The 18,769-nt window shown below is 40.2% G+C and overlaps 1 protein-coding gene across 3 annotated transcripts in view; it reads left to right on the plus strand.

The window, feature by feature from the left end:
• The first annotated feature begins 297 nt into the window (after nt 1-297).
• The window catches only part of TRPA1 (transient receptor potential cation channel subfamily A member 1), a 48,147-nt gene continuing 29,675 nt past the window's right edge, over nt 298-18,769 (plus strand). For 2 of the 3 annotated variants that reach the window (XM_067467397.1, XM_067467398.1), the window contains exons 1-4: nt 298-390; nt 10,205-10,351; nt 16,086-16,245; nt 17,479-17,654. In XM_067467397.1, coding sequence (XP_067323498.1) covers nt 10,235-10,351; nt 16,086-16,245; nt 17,479-17,654 — 453 coding nt within the window. In that variant the 5' untranslated portion in view covers nt 298-390; nt 10,205-10,234. Of the gene's footprint in view, nt 391-10,007; nt 10,352-16,085; nt 16,246-17,478; nt 17,655-18,769 lie in introns of those variants that run through there. The other variant, XM_060775478.2, reaches the window with a different exon arrangement.

An 18,769-nucleotide genomic window follows, 5' to 3' on the forward strand; every position in this document is an offset into this window, starting at 1 on the left:
CTTTTCTATGCAGACTGTATCCCTGTATGCTGCTGTTTAGGCTATCCATTAGAAACACTCAGTTCACTAAGAAAGGTCATCCTATCATATTCCCTCCATCTTCCCAAGTTGAGTTGTAGTCTTTCAGAAAAATCTCCTTATGTTTGATTGGATGGTTTGTCTAATATGAAAAAAAGAGCTCTAGGGATACAATATGGAAATGTGTGCTCCTCCTTCCACTGTGTTCATTGGCCAGACATCTCTTACATAAATGGCACTCACAACAAGAGCATAGCACTGATTGCGGTATTGTGGAAAGCAAAAGCAGATGACCGATTGGATGGAGAACTGTGTCTTGAGAAATCTTCCTTTAGAAAGTGCTGCTTCTATCACTGAAAACTTCTTTGAAAGGTAACTAGTATACTGATACCTGCTAACCCAATAAAATGGCAATGTTGCTTAATTTTCTTTTAAAAGGTTGATTTATATGTTTCTGAAATGTACCAGCAAGTGAAGAATTGTCATTGTATATTTTAAATCTGTATCTGATATTTTCTCTTTCTTTGGAGAAGAAAGATAGCATTTACAGATCACTATCATCAAGCTTTTAAAAATCCCATTGTATCTAATTTAATGATATTTTCCTTCTTCAGTGAAGAAATGTATTTCCTATAGCTATGGTCATTATTATCAAGCTTTTAAAATTGCTTCATATTTAAAATCTCTTCTTATTGAAGAAAGAAATGTCCTTGCTATCATTTTTATCCTTTTTTGCATGTCTATATTTATTATGTATTATTTCCTTTTTCTCACCTATTGTATCTTTACTTATTATGTTACCCATGTGAAAAAGACTTGCCAATTCTACACAGTCAAACTAATGTGGGTTTTTTCCCCTCTAAATCATCTTTCTTTTGGTCCAGCTTGTGATCCTAGGACCTTGAACTTAATGAATATTAATAAATAATAATTTAATTACTTAAGGTACTTTAATTGCTCTCTCTCTCTCTTTCTCTCTCTCTCTCTCTCCAAATTTTGATATCACTCAAAAATAAATGCTTGCCTACTCACTTTTATTGTGTTTACATAACCATTTTTAAAATATAGTTTCTGAATAATTTCTTCACATAATTATTAGGTGTAAAGGTGTTCTCTTTTGTTTACAAAATTCTTTGACACATTATGAAAAAAATATATCTTTAACTTCTCTATTTTTTCACAGATCATTTAGTTAGATAGAGAAAAAAAATATTCTTTTTAGCAAAAGCTTTTAGATGACTAAGGCGTCTCCCACATCTGAATAAAATCCCACATTATCTGCTTTGAACTGGAATATATGACAGTGTGGACTCAAATAACCCAGTTCAAAGCAGATATTGTGGGATTATCTGCCTTGAGTTTCTGGGTTATATGACTGTGTGTAATAATAAGCTGACACGATATGAAGATTTAAAGATTGAACTGCAAAGACTCTGGCACAAGCCAGTAAAGCTAGTCCCAGTGGTGATCTGGTCAATGGGTACAGTGCCTATAGACCCGGGCTACACTTAAACACAATTGACACTGACAAAATTACCACCTGTCAGCTGCAAAAGGCCACCCTACTAGGATCGGAACACATTATTCGTCAATACATCACAGAGTCCTGGACACTAGGGAAGTGTCCGACGTGTGATGCAATAAAACAGCCAGCAAAGTGATCTTGTTTGCTGTGTAATAATTTTGTTGTGTTTCAAATAATAATAATAATAATAATAATAATAATAATAATAATACTTTATTTGTATACTGCCCTATCTCCCCAAGGGGACTCGGGGCAGTTTTCAACATATAAGATAAAACATTCAATTGCCAGAAAGAAAAGCCATACAGACAAATTAAAATAAACATCATGACTTGGAAGGCGCTGAACAGACTGCACTCTGGCACCATGAGATGCAGAGCTAACCTTAAGAAATGGGGCTACAAAGTGGAATCCACAACATGCGAGTATGGAGAAGAGCAAACCACAGACCACCTAGTGCAATGCAACCTGAGCCCTGCCACATGCACAATTGAGGACTTTCTTATAGCAACACTAGAAGCACTCCAAGTGGCCAGCTACTAGTCAAAGGACATTAAGTAGAATGCCAAGTTTGCAGACTTTCTGTGTTTGGTTTGCTCCTGACACGATAAATAAATAAACATAAAAATCTGCTAAAACATATGCAAAAAATTTTAAACCAATTTCATTATAGCTCCATCAGATGGGTTCAGAATATCAACAGCCAGGATTAGAAAATGGACATGGCCAACTATAAAAAGGACTGGGCAAGGGGGAGTGCAACAGAGTATCTTAGGGCCGGAGGAAGTGGATAAAGTGCAAAACAGAGTACTATCTAATGGCTTAGGGAAAGGGCTTAGAGACTAATTATTCTCAAAAACTTGCTGGGACATCCAGGTTTTCAGGTCCTTTCAGAAGAAGGACAGTGTGGGCACCTGCCTAATCTTTCTGGGGAGGGAGTTCCAGAGTCAGGGGGCCACCACCGAAAGTGCCCTCTCCCTCATACCCACCAACCGTGCTTGTGACAGTGGTAGAAGCAAGAGGAGGGCCTCCCTGGCAAATCTAAGAGCCCGTGTCAGTTCATGCAGTCACGAAGATAGGCAGGGCCCAAACTGTTTAGGGCTTTGTAGGTCATAACCTGCACCTTGAATTCGGACCAGAAACTTATTGGCAGCCTGTGGGGCTGCTTCAATAGGGGCATTGTGCATTCCCTATAATAAGCTCCAGTGAGAAGCCTGGCTGCCAACCTGACTTGATTAAAAGAATTCTTAAACTAACTTCTCTCAGTTTTAGAATCTAAAACAACCACAATTTGTCCACTGGAATATGAATCTAGAGACTGACTGGGAAATATGACTTGATAATAATCAATTTTTGTTATTACATGCCAACTTTTCAGATGCTGCCTCAGTAAATGAGCCTGATTTAGTCTATTTAAACATATCTTGAATATGTCTGCAATCTCATATGTACTTTTCATGGGACTAATGCTCATCCAGACATTACTGGATTGTAACTGCTAGATGCTTAACTTTGACGGGATTTCTCCTGTTTTGTGGGTGCAGTTCCATATATTAAACAGGCATATTTTCAATGAAGGTTTGCTCTGTGGTTATCTTTGTTGAACCCTGATTATCCTAATGGGCCCATTGTTTTACCATTAGCAAGCTCATAACTGCTAGAAAGTGCAAGAAAGTGTTTTTTGTTCACTCAGGGGAAAACTATACTGCCAATTTTTTGCCTGCCGATTTGAATTAGTTTCTTATGTGAATACATTATAGAGAAATATGAAACTATAGCCAGTAAGCTCATAACTCTGTTTGAGTCCCCATAGGAGCTAAGTACCCTCCCCGTCTACTCTTGGCACTTTTGTTTTAAGATTCCCTTTTTCCCACTACTTTTAAAAGATGAAAATGCAGTCAGTCTCAAAGGAAATAAAATTCTAATTCCTCTTCCAAAATTCTTCAGTAGCATTACTTGATTTGGGGTCCTTGGTATCATTTTATTTATTTATTTACAGTATTTATATACCTCCTTTCTCACCACTGGGCTATCATGTTATATTACAATATTAACAATGTGTAAGATATTAAAATATTAGCAGTACAATTGTTTCAATATCATATAGTGAATAATGTTTGTACAGTGCAAACAAACATTATGTATAAATCTGTGCATTGCAAACTGTTGGACTGAAAGTTCTGGGATACGGAACAGTAAGCACAATCCATTTGAATGATAATTCTCATAAAACACTTCAGAGGCTATAACTCTACAGATAACCAACTAAAGTAAGCTCCATTTTAGCTGATGCAGATTTAAGTAGATATATAACATATAAAGACTCAGTTGTAAATATTTTGCAATGTTATATGAAAAAGATCATTGCTAATTATGCTAATAACCATTTTTTTTTAAAAAAAAAACCCTATCCTTATGTTCTGCTATTGCAGATAAACATTTAGGAAACCTTCTGGAATTTCTTCTATCCTGACTGAAAGGAAAGAAGAAGGAGCTAACATAACTACTTTTTATATAGCCCTTTCAAGATCATAGACTCATTGAGTTGGAAGAGACCTTGAGGGCCATCTAGTTCAACCCCCCCCCCCCCCGGCCAAAAAGCAGGAAAATTACATTCGAAGCACCCCCGACATATGGCCATCCAGCCTCTGCTTAAAAGCCTCTATAGAAGGAGCCTCCAGCACACTTTCTTTCTTTTAAAATGGAATATAAACATGTTGTGCAAGAAGAAGCTAGATCAGACATAGACAGACTTCAGCCCTCCAGGTTTTTTGGACTTCAACTCCCACAATTCCTAACAGCTGGCAGAAGTTGAAATCCAAAACACCTGGATGGCCAAAGTTTGCCCATGACTGAGCTAGATGCTTCCCATGTTAATACCAGAATCATTTGGGTGACTTATACCAGTTACACCAGCATAAATCACCCAATTTATTTGGTCTTAATTTCTAAAGGCACATAAAACAAAATGATAAAAATGACATTAACTCATATTCATATATGGGCCCAATAGTTTATCAGGAGATCTTAAATACACACATGCATATCACACTGGAGAAGAAGCTGCCTGAAAAAAAATCTGACCCACATTGTTAGAGCTTATGGGCACCTTAGTTCTTGCCCTGAATTTGACTGATAAGCAAGGCTGATATTTCCAGCTAAGTAGACTCCCAAAAAGCTAAACTGTACCTACTAACAACTGACTGGAAGCATTCTGCCCAGGCTGTAAGTCCTGTGTGATGTTTAAGAGCAGGTCCAAACACATTGCAACATAATTAATTTCCCCACCTCCAAGGTAGCTTAGGAAATTCAAAAAGGATAGTTAAGTCACAATTGCTTCCTACAATTCTAGAAGTAGTGTTGGGTCAAGGATGTTCTCAATTTTTAAAAGGAAAAGTATGACACATAAATACTACCTGAACAAGTATCTCCCAACCTATGTACTCCACTGAATCCACATCATCGTTTTCTACATTGTGTGATTTTCCAGACCCGGCCAAGCATACATCTGATGTAAAGCTGATAAATTCTAAAAGAGAGTTGGTTATCATTAGCTGGGAAGTGTGCCTTTGCAAGAAAGGTGCTACTTTTTTCATTTATTGCTTGTGAGGAGTTTGCTTGATTCCAGCAGAAAAGGAATGCTAGTCTAATTGAATAATTAGAAATTGAATGTGGCACCTATAATAATCTACCCCAGTCTAGTACGAATGCAAAAGATTGTCAGCAAAAGTATTTGAGCCAGATGGCACTCCAAATCCTGTTGTAAAAGTCCAATGATGAAAACTGTATCACCTTGCGAGGTGATCTGTTCCACTGCTCTTACTGACAGGAAATTCTTCCTAATGTTGAATAGGAATTTCCCTTTTTGTAAACTGAACTCTTTGGTCCAGGCTTCCACGTGAAGTAGCAGAAAACAAGCTTGTTTAAGTTTACTCTGTCTTCAATATCTCAGTTCTGCATATTTTTGAAGACAGCTGTCAAACTGCTTCTTAGTTTAGCTCTTAGCCTTAGGACCTAAAAAATTGTCCATCATGAAGTCTTGTGTTGGCATTTAAACTCATACTACCACCCAGTGAAAGTGAGCAAATAATTATTCAATTCACACTGTACATATGAGGCAGAGTTGGCTATTGTGTAGTTGTTTACACCTGTACTTCAATATTTGCCATCACTTTCCCATGGAGAGAAGGCTGAAGCAGAAACTAAGCATTTTGAGGCTTGCATTCCTTTTCATGGTCAAAGCAAATTTGTGGGAGAGCAATGATTTCATCTGTTTGTTTTTTAACACTTGAGAATAGAACAATGTGTCTGCTATTGATTTGAAACAATGATAAAGAATTCAAAAAGTCTCATTTGGGCTTTATTTGAATAAACTTATGAACAGGTGAGCACCTAATTCTGATTCTTCCTGTCCACCCCCCCCCTCAAATCCCAATCAGTTTTTCAGGTGGACAGGGATTATGCTGAAAAAGAGAAATTTCCATTCATGAGTAGGCTCCTCACATACACAAAAGACAAGTTGGCAAAAGTATGACAGCTGGGACCCAATGCTGGTTGCGCAAAGAGAGTCAGAATTAGAGAAGCGAAGATGTGTGCGGGTCAGTGTTAAGTTTATACCATGCTTCATCCACATGTAATTAAGTTATGTTTGAGTGATAGTGAGGGATGGTTAAAAAAATGGCAGTTAGCAATAGTTAAGTTTATAGCACACACCACTGTCTCTCACTTGCTGTGTGAGTGTAATTCTGACCATCGTTGAGCAATCAGCACTGGGTCCCAGTTATCATACTTTTGCCCACAATTCATAAATACATAGAGATTCTTTGAACATACTTATCTTCTGACTGCTTCTCTTTCACATAAGGAATGTTACAATAAGGAGAATTGGATACTACCCTCATTGCATGATTAAACCAGTCAAGTGTTGCTGAAATAATGCTTCACACACACACACAAGCAAAGTATGCTATCACTTCGCCACTGTGTTCATCTAGGAAACAAGCATAAAAAGCAAAATTCTGCCAGGAGTGGTGATCAGTGATAGACCTTTTCATACCAAAGACCCCAAGTGGTGTTTCCTGCATATCTAGTTGAAAGTATCAGGCATTCAGAGATGGGGTAACTTCTCCCTTCCCACTTAGGCCCTTTCAGATGAGCCCTCTATTCCAGGATCTGATCCCAGATTTTCTGCTTTAAACTGGATGATATGAATCCCCACTGCTAGATAATCTGGGATAAACAGAAAACCTGGGATCAGATCCTGGAATATAGGGCCTGTATGCAGAGGTGGCCCTAGGTAATTTTCAACAGTAAGCAAACAGTATTTTGTCCCCCCCCCCCCAACCAATCATTGATATATTTTTTCTGTTCGTCATGGGAGTTCTGTGTGGAATTTGGTTCAATTCCATCATTGGTTGAGTTCAGAATGCTCTTTGATTGTAGGTGAACTATACATCCCAGTAACTACAACTCGCATATGTCAAGGTCTGTTTTCCCTCAAGAGCACCCCTGGGCAAAATCAACTATACTGCAAATGCTTACTTTGCGTAATGGGTTGAGCCGCCCCTGCCTGTATGCAGGGGCGGCTCAACCCATTACCCAAAGTAAGCATTTGCAGTATAGTTGAATTTGCCCAGGGGCGCTCTTGAGGCACTCTTGGGGAAAAACAGACCTTGACAGGAAGCTAATTGTATCACAATATTCACTTTTATTAACCTTGTGATCTTTTAATACATATCGCGCAAGCATAACAGAGATTGGGGAAGTACTTTTAAAAAGCAGTTCATTACAGTACCAAGCTCCATCCCCAGATCTGGTTATTTTACATTGCCAATTTGAAGAGCAACATTTTTGTTTTGATTTGCCAATGCAACAAACTTATTTACAAAGCAGAAAGTATTTTTTTTGTGTAAAACTGCAACTGTGATGTGACTTTTAAAACATCTTATCTATTTAAAAAAGGGGAATGAGAAGTCACTATATTTTCAAATTAACTACTTCCAAGCTGAATGTATGGCAGTTGCTGATTCAGAAAATTGCACTGGAGAGATCACACCAGTTCTAGATTATTAAATATGGTTTCCTGTGGGCAAGTAGATGGTGATTACTGGATAGTATATTTATTTATTTACGGCAGTTGTAGTCCGCCTTTCTCAGCCTTACGGCGACTCATGCTGGCTCACAGAATTGGCAGATTTGATGCCATACATTCATAAAAATACAGTTAAAAACATTCAACCTAACATTGTAAAAAACATATATAAACCATTTAAAAACATGATCACCGGCGACGTCCTGTTAAAATCATTAACCACTAGCGTAGTCTAGTCCAGGGGTCCTTAAACCAAGGCCCAGGGGCCGGATGCGGCCCTCCAAGGTAATTTACCCGGCCCTTGCTCTGGGTCAATCTAAATCTGAATCTACTTGAAAGCACACAACAACAACAATCCTAAAAGCAAGCCCACACTTCCCACTAAAATACTAATAAATTTATATTTGTTAAAATTGTTATTCATTTTAATGAGTGTATTGTGATTTGCACTACAAATAAGATATGTGCAGTGTGCATAGGAATTCATTCATTTTTAAAAAAAATATATAATCCGGCTCTCCAACAGTTTGAGGGACTGTGACCTGGCCTCTGTTTTAAAAGTTTGAGGATCCCTGGTCTAGCCATTCCGTGTTCATTCTTCCTATGTCATAATTCCTATTCTGCTGCATTTCCAAGAACTTGTTCAAAAAGCCAAGTTTTTACTCTTTTTTCTGAAGATTAGGAGGGGGGGGGGCTGATCTAATATCCCTAGGGAGGGAGTTCCACAGCCGAGGGACCACCTCTGAGAAGGCCCTGGGCAAAAGTATGATAGCTGGGACCCTACACTATGCTAGTTGCACAACGCGGCTCAGAATTAATGAAGGGAAGATGTGCGCGAGACAGCGGAGCAAGTGAGAGACGCAGCTGGGACAGGATATCAGTGAAGTAATTTAACTCAGTTGCGACAGGATAAGGGTGAAGTAATGTAAGAATGATTTAATGTTAAATGATAAACAGCAGCTTACGAAGACGATAAATGGGATAGAAATGTTACCTCTCCCCCTTTCTGACGAACAATGTCGCCACTACTGTGACGCAGCTGCATCTCTCATTTGCTGCACTGTCTCATGCACATGTTCTCCTCATTAATTCAGATCTGCATTGAGCAACCAGCATAGGGTCCCAGTTATCATACTTTTGCCAGGACCTGCCTCTTGTCCTCACCAGGCATGCTTGCGAGGGAGGTGGGATCGAGAGCAGGGCCTCCCCAGACGATCTTAAGTTCCTATATGCTCTGTATTAGAAACTAGAGCTGAGGTGATCTATCCAATGCAATTTTCTGAATCAGCATCCCAAATAACCAAACCAAATCGAAAGTTCACCAAAAACAGCTCAACATTACAGCTCAGGTTGTGAGGTTTTTTAGAAATGCTTTTTTAAAGAGATGTGCGTTGTGTCCATTGCTTTATACCAGTGGTTCCCAACATTTATTTTGACCAGGGACCACTTGACCAGGGACCACTCTCCAACATTAATTTCTAAAAAACCTCACAACCAGAGCTGTAATGTTGAGCTGTTTTTGCACATTCTTACTTCTGGCACATGAGGAGGGAAGAAGAAGAAGAAGAAGAAGAAGAAGAAGAAGAAGAAGAAGAAGAAGAAGAAGAAGAAGAAGAAGAAGAAGAAGAAGAAGAAGAGTAGTAGTAGTAGTAGTTTATTTTTCTACCCTGCCTCCATCTGCCTGAAGGGACTTGGGGTGGCTTACATGGGGCCAAACCCAAGGCAACATACAATGAAAAACAGAACAATAACATATTAAAATAGCATAAAAACAGCATAAACAATAATAAACAAACATCAAAAGCAACAACAGGCTCATTTTTGGAGCGGGGAGGGGGCCAATATGTGAAACTAGTTAAAGTGGTCAATAAGGTGGATAGAAGCATATAGTAGCATAGAAATAATCGCATAGAAATAGAGCAATTAAACAGGATCAATTCAACTTAACTTAAAAATGTGGTGATGGAATATAGGAATTTGGATATGAGAGAAGCCTCCCCGCAGGATTGCAGCACATGGCTGTGTGGCCATGCTCAAGAAGCATTCTCTCCTGACGTTTCGTCTTCATCTATGGCAGGCACCCTCAGAGGTGGAGCCCCCCAGTGGCGCAGAGGGTTAAACCCTTGTGCTGGCAAGACTAACAGGTCGCAGATTCGAATCCGGGGAGAGCTCCCTCTGTCAGCTTCAGCTACCCATGCGGGGATAAGGACGGTGAAACATCCCTGGGCAACGTCCTTGCAGACGGCTAATTCTCTCACACCAGAAGCGACTTGCAGTTTCTCAAGTCGCTCCTGAGAAGGGAAAAATAAAACTCTCAGAGGTTGGGGTGGTCTTTTTCCGGCTGGTCCTTCCTCGGGAACTTCTTGAAAGGAGAGAGGCGCCTTCCCTTCCCTTCCCTTCCTTTTCCCTTGGCTCAGCTTCTCCTCCCCGCCACCCCCGCAGCCAGACTCCGGGTCGCTCTTTGGCTGCGGAGGAGCGCCAGGGAGGGCAGGGAGCCCGGGGCTGGGAGGCGGGGGTGGTGGGTGGCCAGTCCTTTGAGTCGGTGCCTCCTTCTCGTTCCCCTCTTGCAGGTTCCCGAAGGAGCCCTTGCTCTCCCGGCCATGAAGCGCTCCCTCCGCAAGTGGCTGCAGTCCGGGGAGAAGAAGGCGCGCACCTCCTACGAGGGAGTCGTGTGCGAAGCCGACGCCGCTTCCATCGCCTCCCAGGACGTCTTCAAGGTAAGCAGCCTCCTGTCACATTGGAACATGCAATCCTGGGAGTTGTAGACTGGCGAGGCAGAAGACCTTGCAAGACGACACCAAGGCTTTCAGGCAGGCATGGGCAAACTTGGGCCCTCCAGGTGTTTTGGACTTCAACCCCCACAATTCCTAACAGCCTACCGGCTGTCCAAAACACCTGGAGGGCCCAAGTTTGCCCATGCCTGCTCTAGGGTTCCATAGCATTCTGCCTCACCCAAATCAATGACTTCGGAAGAACACGCCTTGGAGGCTTTGAGGAACAGCCAGGAGGTGTTTCCTTTCTGGACCTGTCCCGAAGGAAACCCACGTGGAGTCCCTTTCCTGCGTGGCAGGGAGTCTTTGCTGACGGTCCTCTCGTGTTCAGTTAGGCGTAATGTAGGGTTTTTTCGGGCTGTATGGCCATCTTCCAGAAGCATACTCTCCTGACGTTTCTCTTGCATCTGTGGCAAGCATCCTCAGAGGTTGTGAGGTCTGTTGAAAACTAGGAAAACTGGATTTATATATATAGGGAACAGAGGCGGCCCTAGGTAATTTTCAAGGGCAAGAAAACAGTATCCCCCCCCCCCCCCAACCAATCACTGATATATATTTTTTGTTCGTCGTGGGAGTTCTGTGTGCCATATTTGGTTCAATTCCATCATTGGTGGAGTTCAGAATGCTCTTTGATTGTAGGTGAACTATACATCCCAGTAACTACAACTCGCATATGTCAAGGTCTATTTTCCCCCAAGAGCACATCAAGAACGCCCCTGGGCAAAATCAACTATACTGCAAATGTTTACATTGTGTAATGGGTTGAGCTGCCCCTGCTGGGGAATGTCCAGGGTGGGAGAAAGAACTCTTGTCTGTTGGAGGTAGGTGTGAATGTTGCAATTGGCCATCTTGTAAAGGTAAAAGGTAAAGGTCTCCCCTGACATTAAGTCCAGTTGTGTCCGACTCTGGGGGTTGGTGCTCATCTCCATTTCTATACCGAAGAGCCGGCGTTGTCCATAGACACTTCCAAGGTCATGTGGCCAGCATGACTGTATGGAGTGCCATTACCTTCCTGCCGGAGCAATACCTATTGATCTACTCACATTTGCATGCTTTCGAACTGCTAGGTTGGCAGAAGCTGGGCCTAACAGCATGAGCTCACGGCATTCCTCAGATTCAAATCTGCTCACCTTTTGGTAAACAAGTTCAGCACCTTGATTAGCACTTAATATGCTAGTGGTTTCAAGGTGTGGCTTCTTACTGCCTGAGGGAATCCTTTGTTGAGAGGTGGTTAGCTGCCCCTGATTGTTTCTTGTCTGGAAAAACTCTAAAATCATAACAGTAAATAAAGAACAACCAAAAACAGGAGATCTCCACACCTTGAAACTGCTAGACCGTTAAATGCTAATCAGGGTGCTAATTGAAACATTCACACCTACCTCCAACTGACAAGAGTTTTTTTTCTCCCACCCTGGAAATTCCATAGATATATACGGTGAAGCCCATTTTCCTAGTTTCCAATAGATCTCACAACCTCTGAGGATGGCTGCTATAGATTCAGGTGAAAAGTCAGGAGAGAATGCTTCTGGAACATGGCCACACAGCCCAAAAACCTTACAACAATGTAGTGATTCTGACCATGAAAGCCTTTGACAATAAATAAGAAATTCAACAGTCAAAATCCCCCCTGCCCTGATCAGTAAATCTTGTGTGCCTGATTCAAGTCTTTTCTAACTTATAACTATCCTAAAGTGATCCTATCCTGGGCTTTTCTAGAGCTGAGATGGCCTGACCCACTTAAGTGGATTTCTAAGGGCCAGTTGGGGAGTCTCAACTCTCAAATCAAAACTCTGGATTTTTTTCCTGTCAAACATATTAAGGACACAGAGAGTTAGGGACAGAAAATTTGTACTTTGAATTCCAAGAACTAAAGGAGGTCTTGAGATTTCTCATAAAGTTGTTGTGTATGTGTATAGAATCATAGAATCACAGAGTTGGAAGAGACATCGTGGGCCATCCAGTCCAACCGCTTGCCAAGAAGCAAGAAAAACACATTCAAAGCACCCCTGACAGATGGCCATCCAGCTACCACTTAAAAGCCTCCAAAGAAGGAACCTCTACCACACTCTGGGGCAGAGAGTTCCATTGCTGAACAGCTCTCACAGTTAGGAAGTTCTTCCTAATGTTCAGGTGGAATCTCCTTTCCTGTAGTTTGAAACCATTGCTCCTCATCCTAGTGTCCAGGGCAGCAGAAAACAAGCTTGCTCTCTCCTTCCTGTGACTTCTTCTCACTTGGCCCTCATTATGTCTCCTCTCAGTCTTCTCTTCTGCTGGCTAAACATGCCTAGCTCTTTAAGCCACTCTTAGGGCTTATTTTCAACACCCTCGATCATTTTAGTTGCCCTCCCCTGGCTAAATTCCAGCTTGTCAACATCTCCCTTAAATTGCGGTCCCCAGAATTGGAGACAGTGTGATTCCAGGTGTGGTCTAACCAAGGCAGAATAGAAAGGTAGTATGACTCCCCTGGATCTAGACACTAGACTCCATTATTTATGCAGGCAAAAATCCCATTGGCTTTTTAAGCTGCCTTTTCACATTGTTGGCTCATGTTTAACTTGCCCTCGAGGACTCCAAGATCTTTTTCACACGTACTGCTATCAAGCCAGGCATCATCCCCCATTCTGTATCTTTGCATTTCATTTTTTTCTGCCCAAAGTGGAGTATCTTGCATTTGTTCCTGTTGAAGTTCCTTTTGTTAGTTTTGGCCCATCTCTAATCTATATGTGTATATATATACACACATACATACACATACACACACCTCTTGTGAATAGTGAAACACAACGAGTGGATCAAAATTACAGGAAAAGACATTCCACCTAACATTAGGAAGAAAAAAAACTTCCTGATAGCACGAACCAGTCAACAGTGGAATCTGCTACCTCTGAGTGCGGCGGCGTCTCCTTCTCTGGAAATGTTTAATCAGAGGCTGGATGGGCTTCTGTCAGTGATCTTTGACTGTGATTTCTTGCATAGCAGGAGGTTAGACTGGATGGCCCTTGTGCTCTCTTCCAAATCTATGATTCTCGGAAACCAGGCACAGAACATTTGGGTTAAATAAGGGTCGCCTTTGAAGATCCAGAGAGGCATTTGGGGAAGAGATGGAGGAGTCCTTAAATACCCTCCTCCCCCATCGTATGCCGTATTCTGGCAATTTGTGCCAGGCACAAAACACCCTGATCTCTGCCATGGAGGGGGTCAAAGCCATACCCTGCCCTGCAGCATCCTTGGTGGCACGAATCCAGGTAGGTATTATCACAGTCTGTCACTAGAGGACTCTGAATGGTTTCATCTATGATTGTGTCTCAGACCACAAATCGTTCTGTACACAATGACATATCAGGATGTTGAACTCAGACTTTTAAGACTATTTGAATGATTGCAAAATTATTTTAGTGACATCTGTTTTCACTTTACCTGGCTTGTGTACTGTTTCCTATAGAAAAACAATATTTAAAGGATTTTGAATTGACTTTCTGGATTACAATTGCGGGAATGTCAAAAAGAAGAGTATTTTCTTTTGTAGGGACATAAAAGCTATTTGAAGGGAAAACAATTATTCCAATCAGCTGTTGGTAGATTTCAGGCTTGCCAGTTCAGAGAACTGAAGGGTACAACTGAGGTAAATTGAACATTCTGTCTCAAAGTGCAGTGTCACTGAACTGATGGAGCCCCATTAAAATATGTTGCAATGCATACAAATCTATGATTTAGTTGCAAGGCCACTTACAAAGATGTCAGAAACAACCAAGTAAACATAAAACGAGACTAGCTGTAGAATTTCTTTTACCTTCCGTAATTTCATTTGATCAGGAAGTCAAAAACTATTGAGTGTTGTCTATTAATCACTGGGAGACCTATCAGTACGTCTTAAACTGGCCTTTAGAATATGACAGTTTTCACCTGTATTCTTCTTACAGTGTTTACATGCATCTTTGTGTGATTTGTTTATGTCGTATGCAAAGTATAGCTCCCCGGACTATTTCTTTTGCCTCAGTGGTATATTAGATTACATTTGTTTTTCTCTCAAATGCCCCAAATGATCTCTAGGGGTGCAGAGGGCATTTCCACCATGTTTAGAGAACCCTGGATCTGCCCAGCGTTTTGGGGGGTTGAAAAGATTGCAAACCATGTCCCATGTCTCTTAGAGAGCATTTGGGATCACTGGAGGTCAAAATAATATATTTCTATGAAGGTGCCGGAGGTGAGGGGAGAAGGAAGGTAGTTATGGTTCTCCAAAATTTGCATGTTTCATGTGGTTAAAATTGCTTTTCAAGTGTTAAGCCTTCATTAGATTTTTATAGACCTTGGAAACAGGGTGGGAATTAGCTGATTCTCCATATGTTGAATTTGAACTCCCATCAACAATAAGTATCATAGCAAATGGTGAGACATGCTGAAAGCTTCAGTTCAGCAACATCTGGGGGTCTGGACAACTCCCACCTCATTATCCATAGATATATGAAAAAATATTTTTCTTTAACAATTTCATATTACCATATGCTCCAGAGATAACAGCTATCTTCCCTGGTGCAAAAGAAATTTCAAAAACCTCTTACAATATATGTACAATGAGAAAAACCACAGTATAATGCTTAAAGAGGTAATATGATTCAAGTAATTGAACCAGTACAAATTCTGCAGAGAATACAAATCCCCTGGAGTCAATATCCAGGAGTTTTCAATATATTTTTTTTACACATACTCAAACAACAAAAACAGCAAGCTAAGCCAATTGATTTAAAAGATCATTCAAGCAAATGCAATTCATTTTATTTGGGGGAAGATAAAAGGATGTACACAGCCTAAGGAACACAAGATGCAGTGATGGCTGCCAACTTGAAAAGTTTTAAAAGGGGATTGGATCCTTATATTCATCCTTATGAATGCAATTTTCCTGCTTCTTGGCATGGGGTTGGACTGGATGGCCCACAAGGTCTCTTCCAACTCTATGATTCTATGATAAGGATGACTTCTTTCAGAGGAAAATAATGCCTTCTGGAAACTTCTGAAGGAATGATTCCTGACCTCTGTTTTTTTGACGGGGCAGGGGGGGGGGGAGTTGAAAAAGAATGAAATTTATACTTAGCACAGCAGTGACAACCAACTCCCAAACACAGTATGAGCTTTCCTATTGCCTTCTGGTAGAAGCAAAAACAAAAACAAAACAACATAGGCAATAATATCAGGCTCTTGAGGGCTCATTGGTCAATGACCAAAAGTCCAAGCTATAGCTTTCTGGGCTAAAGCATCCTTTTCTGGAAGTACTAAGTCAAATGTGACTACAGCTGCTACAAAAATAGTGTCTCCAAGTCCCCTACCAGATAAATGTCTCATAAGACTGGAATTCTATGAATTGATTATATCAAATGCAAGCATTTCCTGGTTGAATTCCTCCCATAGGTTAACCAAGGAGAGTGAGTCTAAACACAGCCTGAGCCAAGACTGGAATAAATCCGGTGTGGGAACAAATGATGGACTAGATATGACCATCATCTAATCCAACAGGACTATGTTTATATTCTGAATTGTGGGTCAGTTAAAAACATGTGGAAATATGGGCTGACTGTAGTTAAAGTAAACAGGCAACAATATATAAACTACTTGGCAATAGCATTTGAGAGTCTTATGCTTTATTTTTAAATAACAAAAACTATGCCATTAAAAAATCCAAAATTAGGTAATCTCGGATGGGAGTACCTCTCGGCTACGAAGCTTCATTAAGAAGAACCGTGAGGGGCTTAAGAAATTGGATGATCTCAATGCCACTCCATTGCATCATGCTGCAGGACAAGGTCAACTTGAATTAATGCAGATGATTATAGATTCTTCATCTGAAGGTGACGAATAATTGTGTATCTATATATATCCTTGCACACAGAGAGACATATGACATATCATTACATTAAAAGTTTTTGTGTTTCAAAAAAACTAGTCATTTCACGTGAAGGGCTACCTACAGAAGATGTCCCATTTGACAGGTTCTGACACTGGGAATATGCTGACAGAACCAAGTTATTAGAAGTGGTCCAAACACTTATTCCAGGAATTGATTCCTAAATTTAATAACTCGAAGGTCAATGTGCTTAGGACCAGCACTACATTGATGTCCACTGGTTAAATTCTTTCTCTCCTGAAAATCTTTGAGGACCAGCACCCATGTCTTATAGACTTCTACTTTGAATAGCACTTATTTCTTCAATTCATGACAGGTAGCTCTTGCAAATGTTACTTTTCTCAACTTTAATTTCCAGAATCCTAACACAAAGAAGTTATATTGTGTTGCGTATAGGAACTGGTCATTTTAGGTCCCCAAAATAAGGTTTTGAACCTCTAATTTGGCTTGAAAGACTCACCACTATGGCTAGAGTTTCAAATCATTCTGTTAACTGTTACATATGATAGAATATTTGTTTTAAAGGGATCCCATTCTTACTCTTGTCCAGGTTCTATTTGGTACATATTTTTTTGTTAAAAAGACAACTTTCTAGTCATCCAGACATTTCATTAATAGGAGATACTATTGTGCTATTTTAGAAATAGATTTCAGCTCTGCTGGAGGGGTTGTGGGTGGAATTTTGGGTGGGATTTTGTGTTTTAAAATGTGTTTTAATTGTATTTTAACTGTATTTTAGCCGAACACATACAGTGCTATTTAATTGTTTTTAATTTTTATATTTGCTTTGTTTTAAATGAATTAAAGTATATGGTTGTTAGCCATCCTTGGGGAGAAAGACGGGATATAAATAAATATATATGTCCTATTTTGCTAGGCATACCTTTATATCATTGTATGAAAGAAGCATATCAGTAAAACCAGTGTCTACTGGTAAATAATTGCAATGTATTCACAAGTATAGAGAACAAGATCAAGCAGTCTTTGACTTTTTGAGAGTTCAGCAATGTTTTACAGAGTCCAGATAATATAGAAAAAATCTATGGTGCAAAATATTTCATTATTTTATTATATTAGCAGCTGTATTTGCTGTCGTTTTTAACAAAACGGAGAGATAATTAATTTTGATAATTTTATGAACCTAACTTCTGCTTTGTTTTCCTACTTTGTGACCTAGCATTAAATGTGACAGACACATCTGGAAATACACCGCTACACTGGGCCACAAAAAAGAACCAGATTGAAAGTGTGAAATTACTTCTCCGTGGAGGGGCTAATCCAAACATTTTGAATTCTAATATGATGGCTCCCCTTCACTTGGCTGTGCAGTCCCTTCGCAATGAGCTAGTTAAGGTAAAGCTAAACTGTTACCTTTTCATGTATAAATGAATGGAGTGCTTATTAAAACAGTAATAACTGAAATTTAAATGTTCACTTGTGAACACATTTTCCTAATATATTGGTGGCTAAAATAATGAAGTCTGGATATAACAAAATGTGAAATATATTATGGGATATTCTATATCATACTTAGAAATGCTACATATCTGGTTGCCACTACCACTCCTTTCTCTCCTAAGAGAAGCTTGTTGATCAGCAGAATGTAGCTGTTGAGGAATGAATATAAGCTTAATTTCTCTTCTATCTATAAATCAGACTTTTGTTGAAAGCCTCTGGATAAAGATGGTTAAAGATTAGATAAATCTATAAATTACATTGAGAATTGTGGATGGTTCACAGTGTAGACATCCTAATAATAATTTGTAGTAAAGGAGGGATGGGAAACATAGGAATCTAATACTGTGGGCAGGGCCAAATGTAATAGATTAAAAATTTAAAAACACTGGGTGTGAACAGAGATGGAATATGTCTAAGCAGGGTTTTTTTTAAGGGTAATATAGGATAATTACTTCAGTGGGTAGATAAAGTGCTTCAGAGGACATATTGCAGAATGTTTGTCAGATCAGGGTGCTGTTTCTTTTATTCAGGGAAGGCACATTGGAACAGCTAAGTTTTAAAGCTCCTCCTAAAGACTGCCAATGTGGGGACTTGCCTGATGTCCTTGGGGAATGAGTTCCAGAGGCAAGGGGCCACCATAGAGAAGGTCCTCTCCCTTGTCCCCACCAGTTGCGCTTGTGAAGGGGGCGGGAATGAGAACAGGGCCTCTCCAGATGATTGAAGAGATCGCGTGGGTTCGTAAACAGAAATGTGACCAGAAATCTTGGGACAGTGTGGATAACCATTTAAAGCCTATTTTGTTTGCTTCCACGCATTAGGCAAAAAATAACTTCTTAGAAAACAGAAGTCCCCTTTTGGTTGCTTTCTCTTTTGAAAAATGGGAGAATGCAGCCCACCAAAGTCCAGGAAAAGGCAAAAATGGTCTTGAGCCCTCCAGAGTTATTAAACCCTGGTCTAATGTGATAGGAAACATGTGGGATGGGAATATGAATGGACAATTATCTAATGAC

The sequence above is a fragment of the Anolis sagrei genome, chromosome 4, assembly GCF_037176765.1.
Source record: "Anolis sagrei isolate rAnoSag1 chromosome 4, rAnoSag1.mat, whole genome shotgun sequence".
NCBI lineage: Eukaryota > Metazoa > Chordata > Lepidosauria > Squamata > Dactyloidae > Anolis > Anolis sagrei.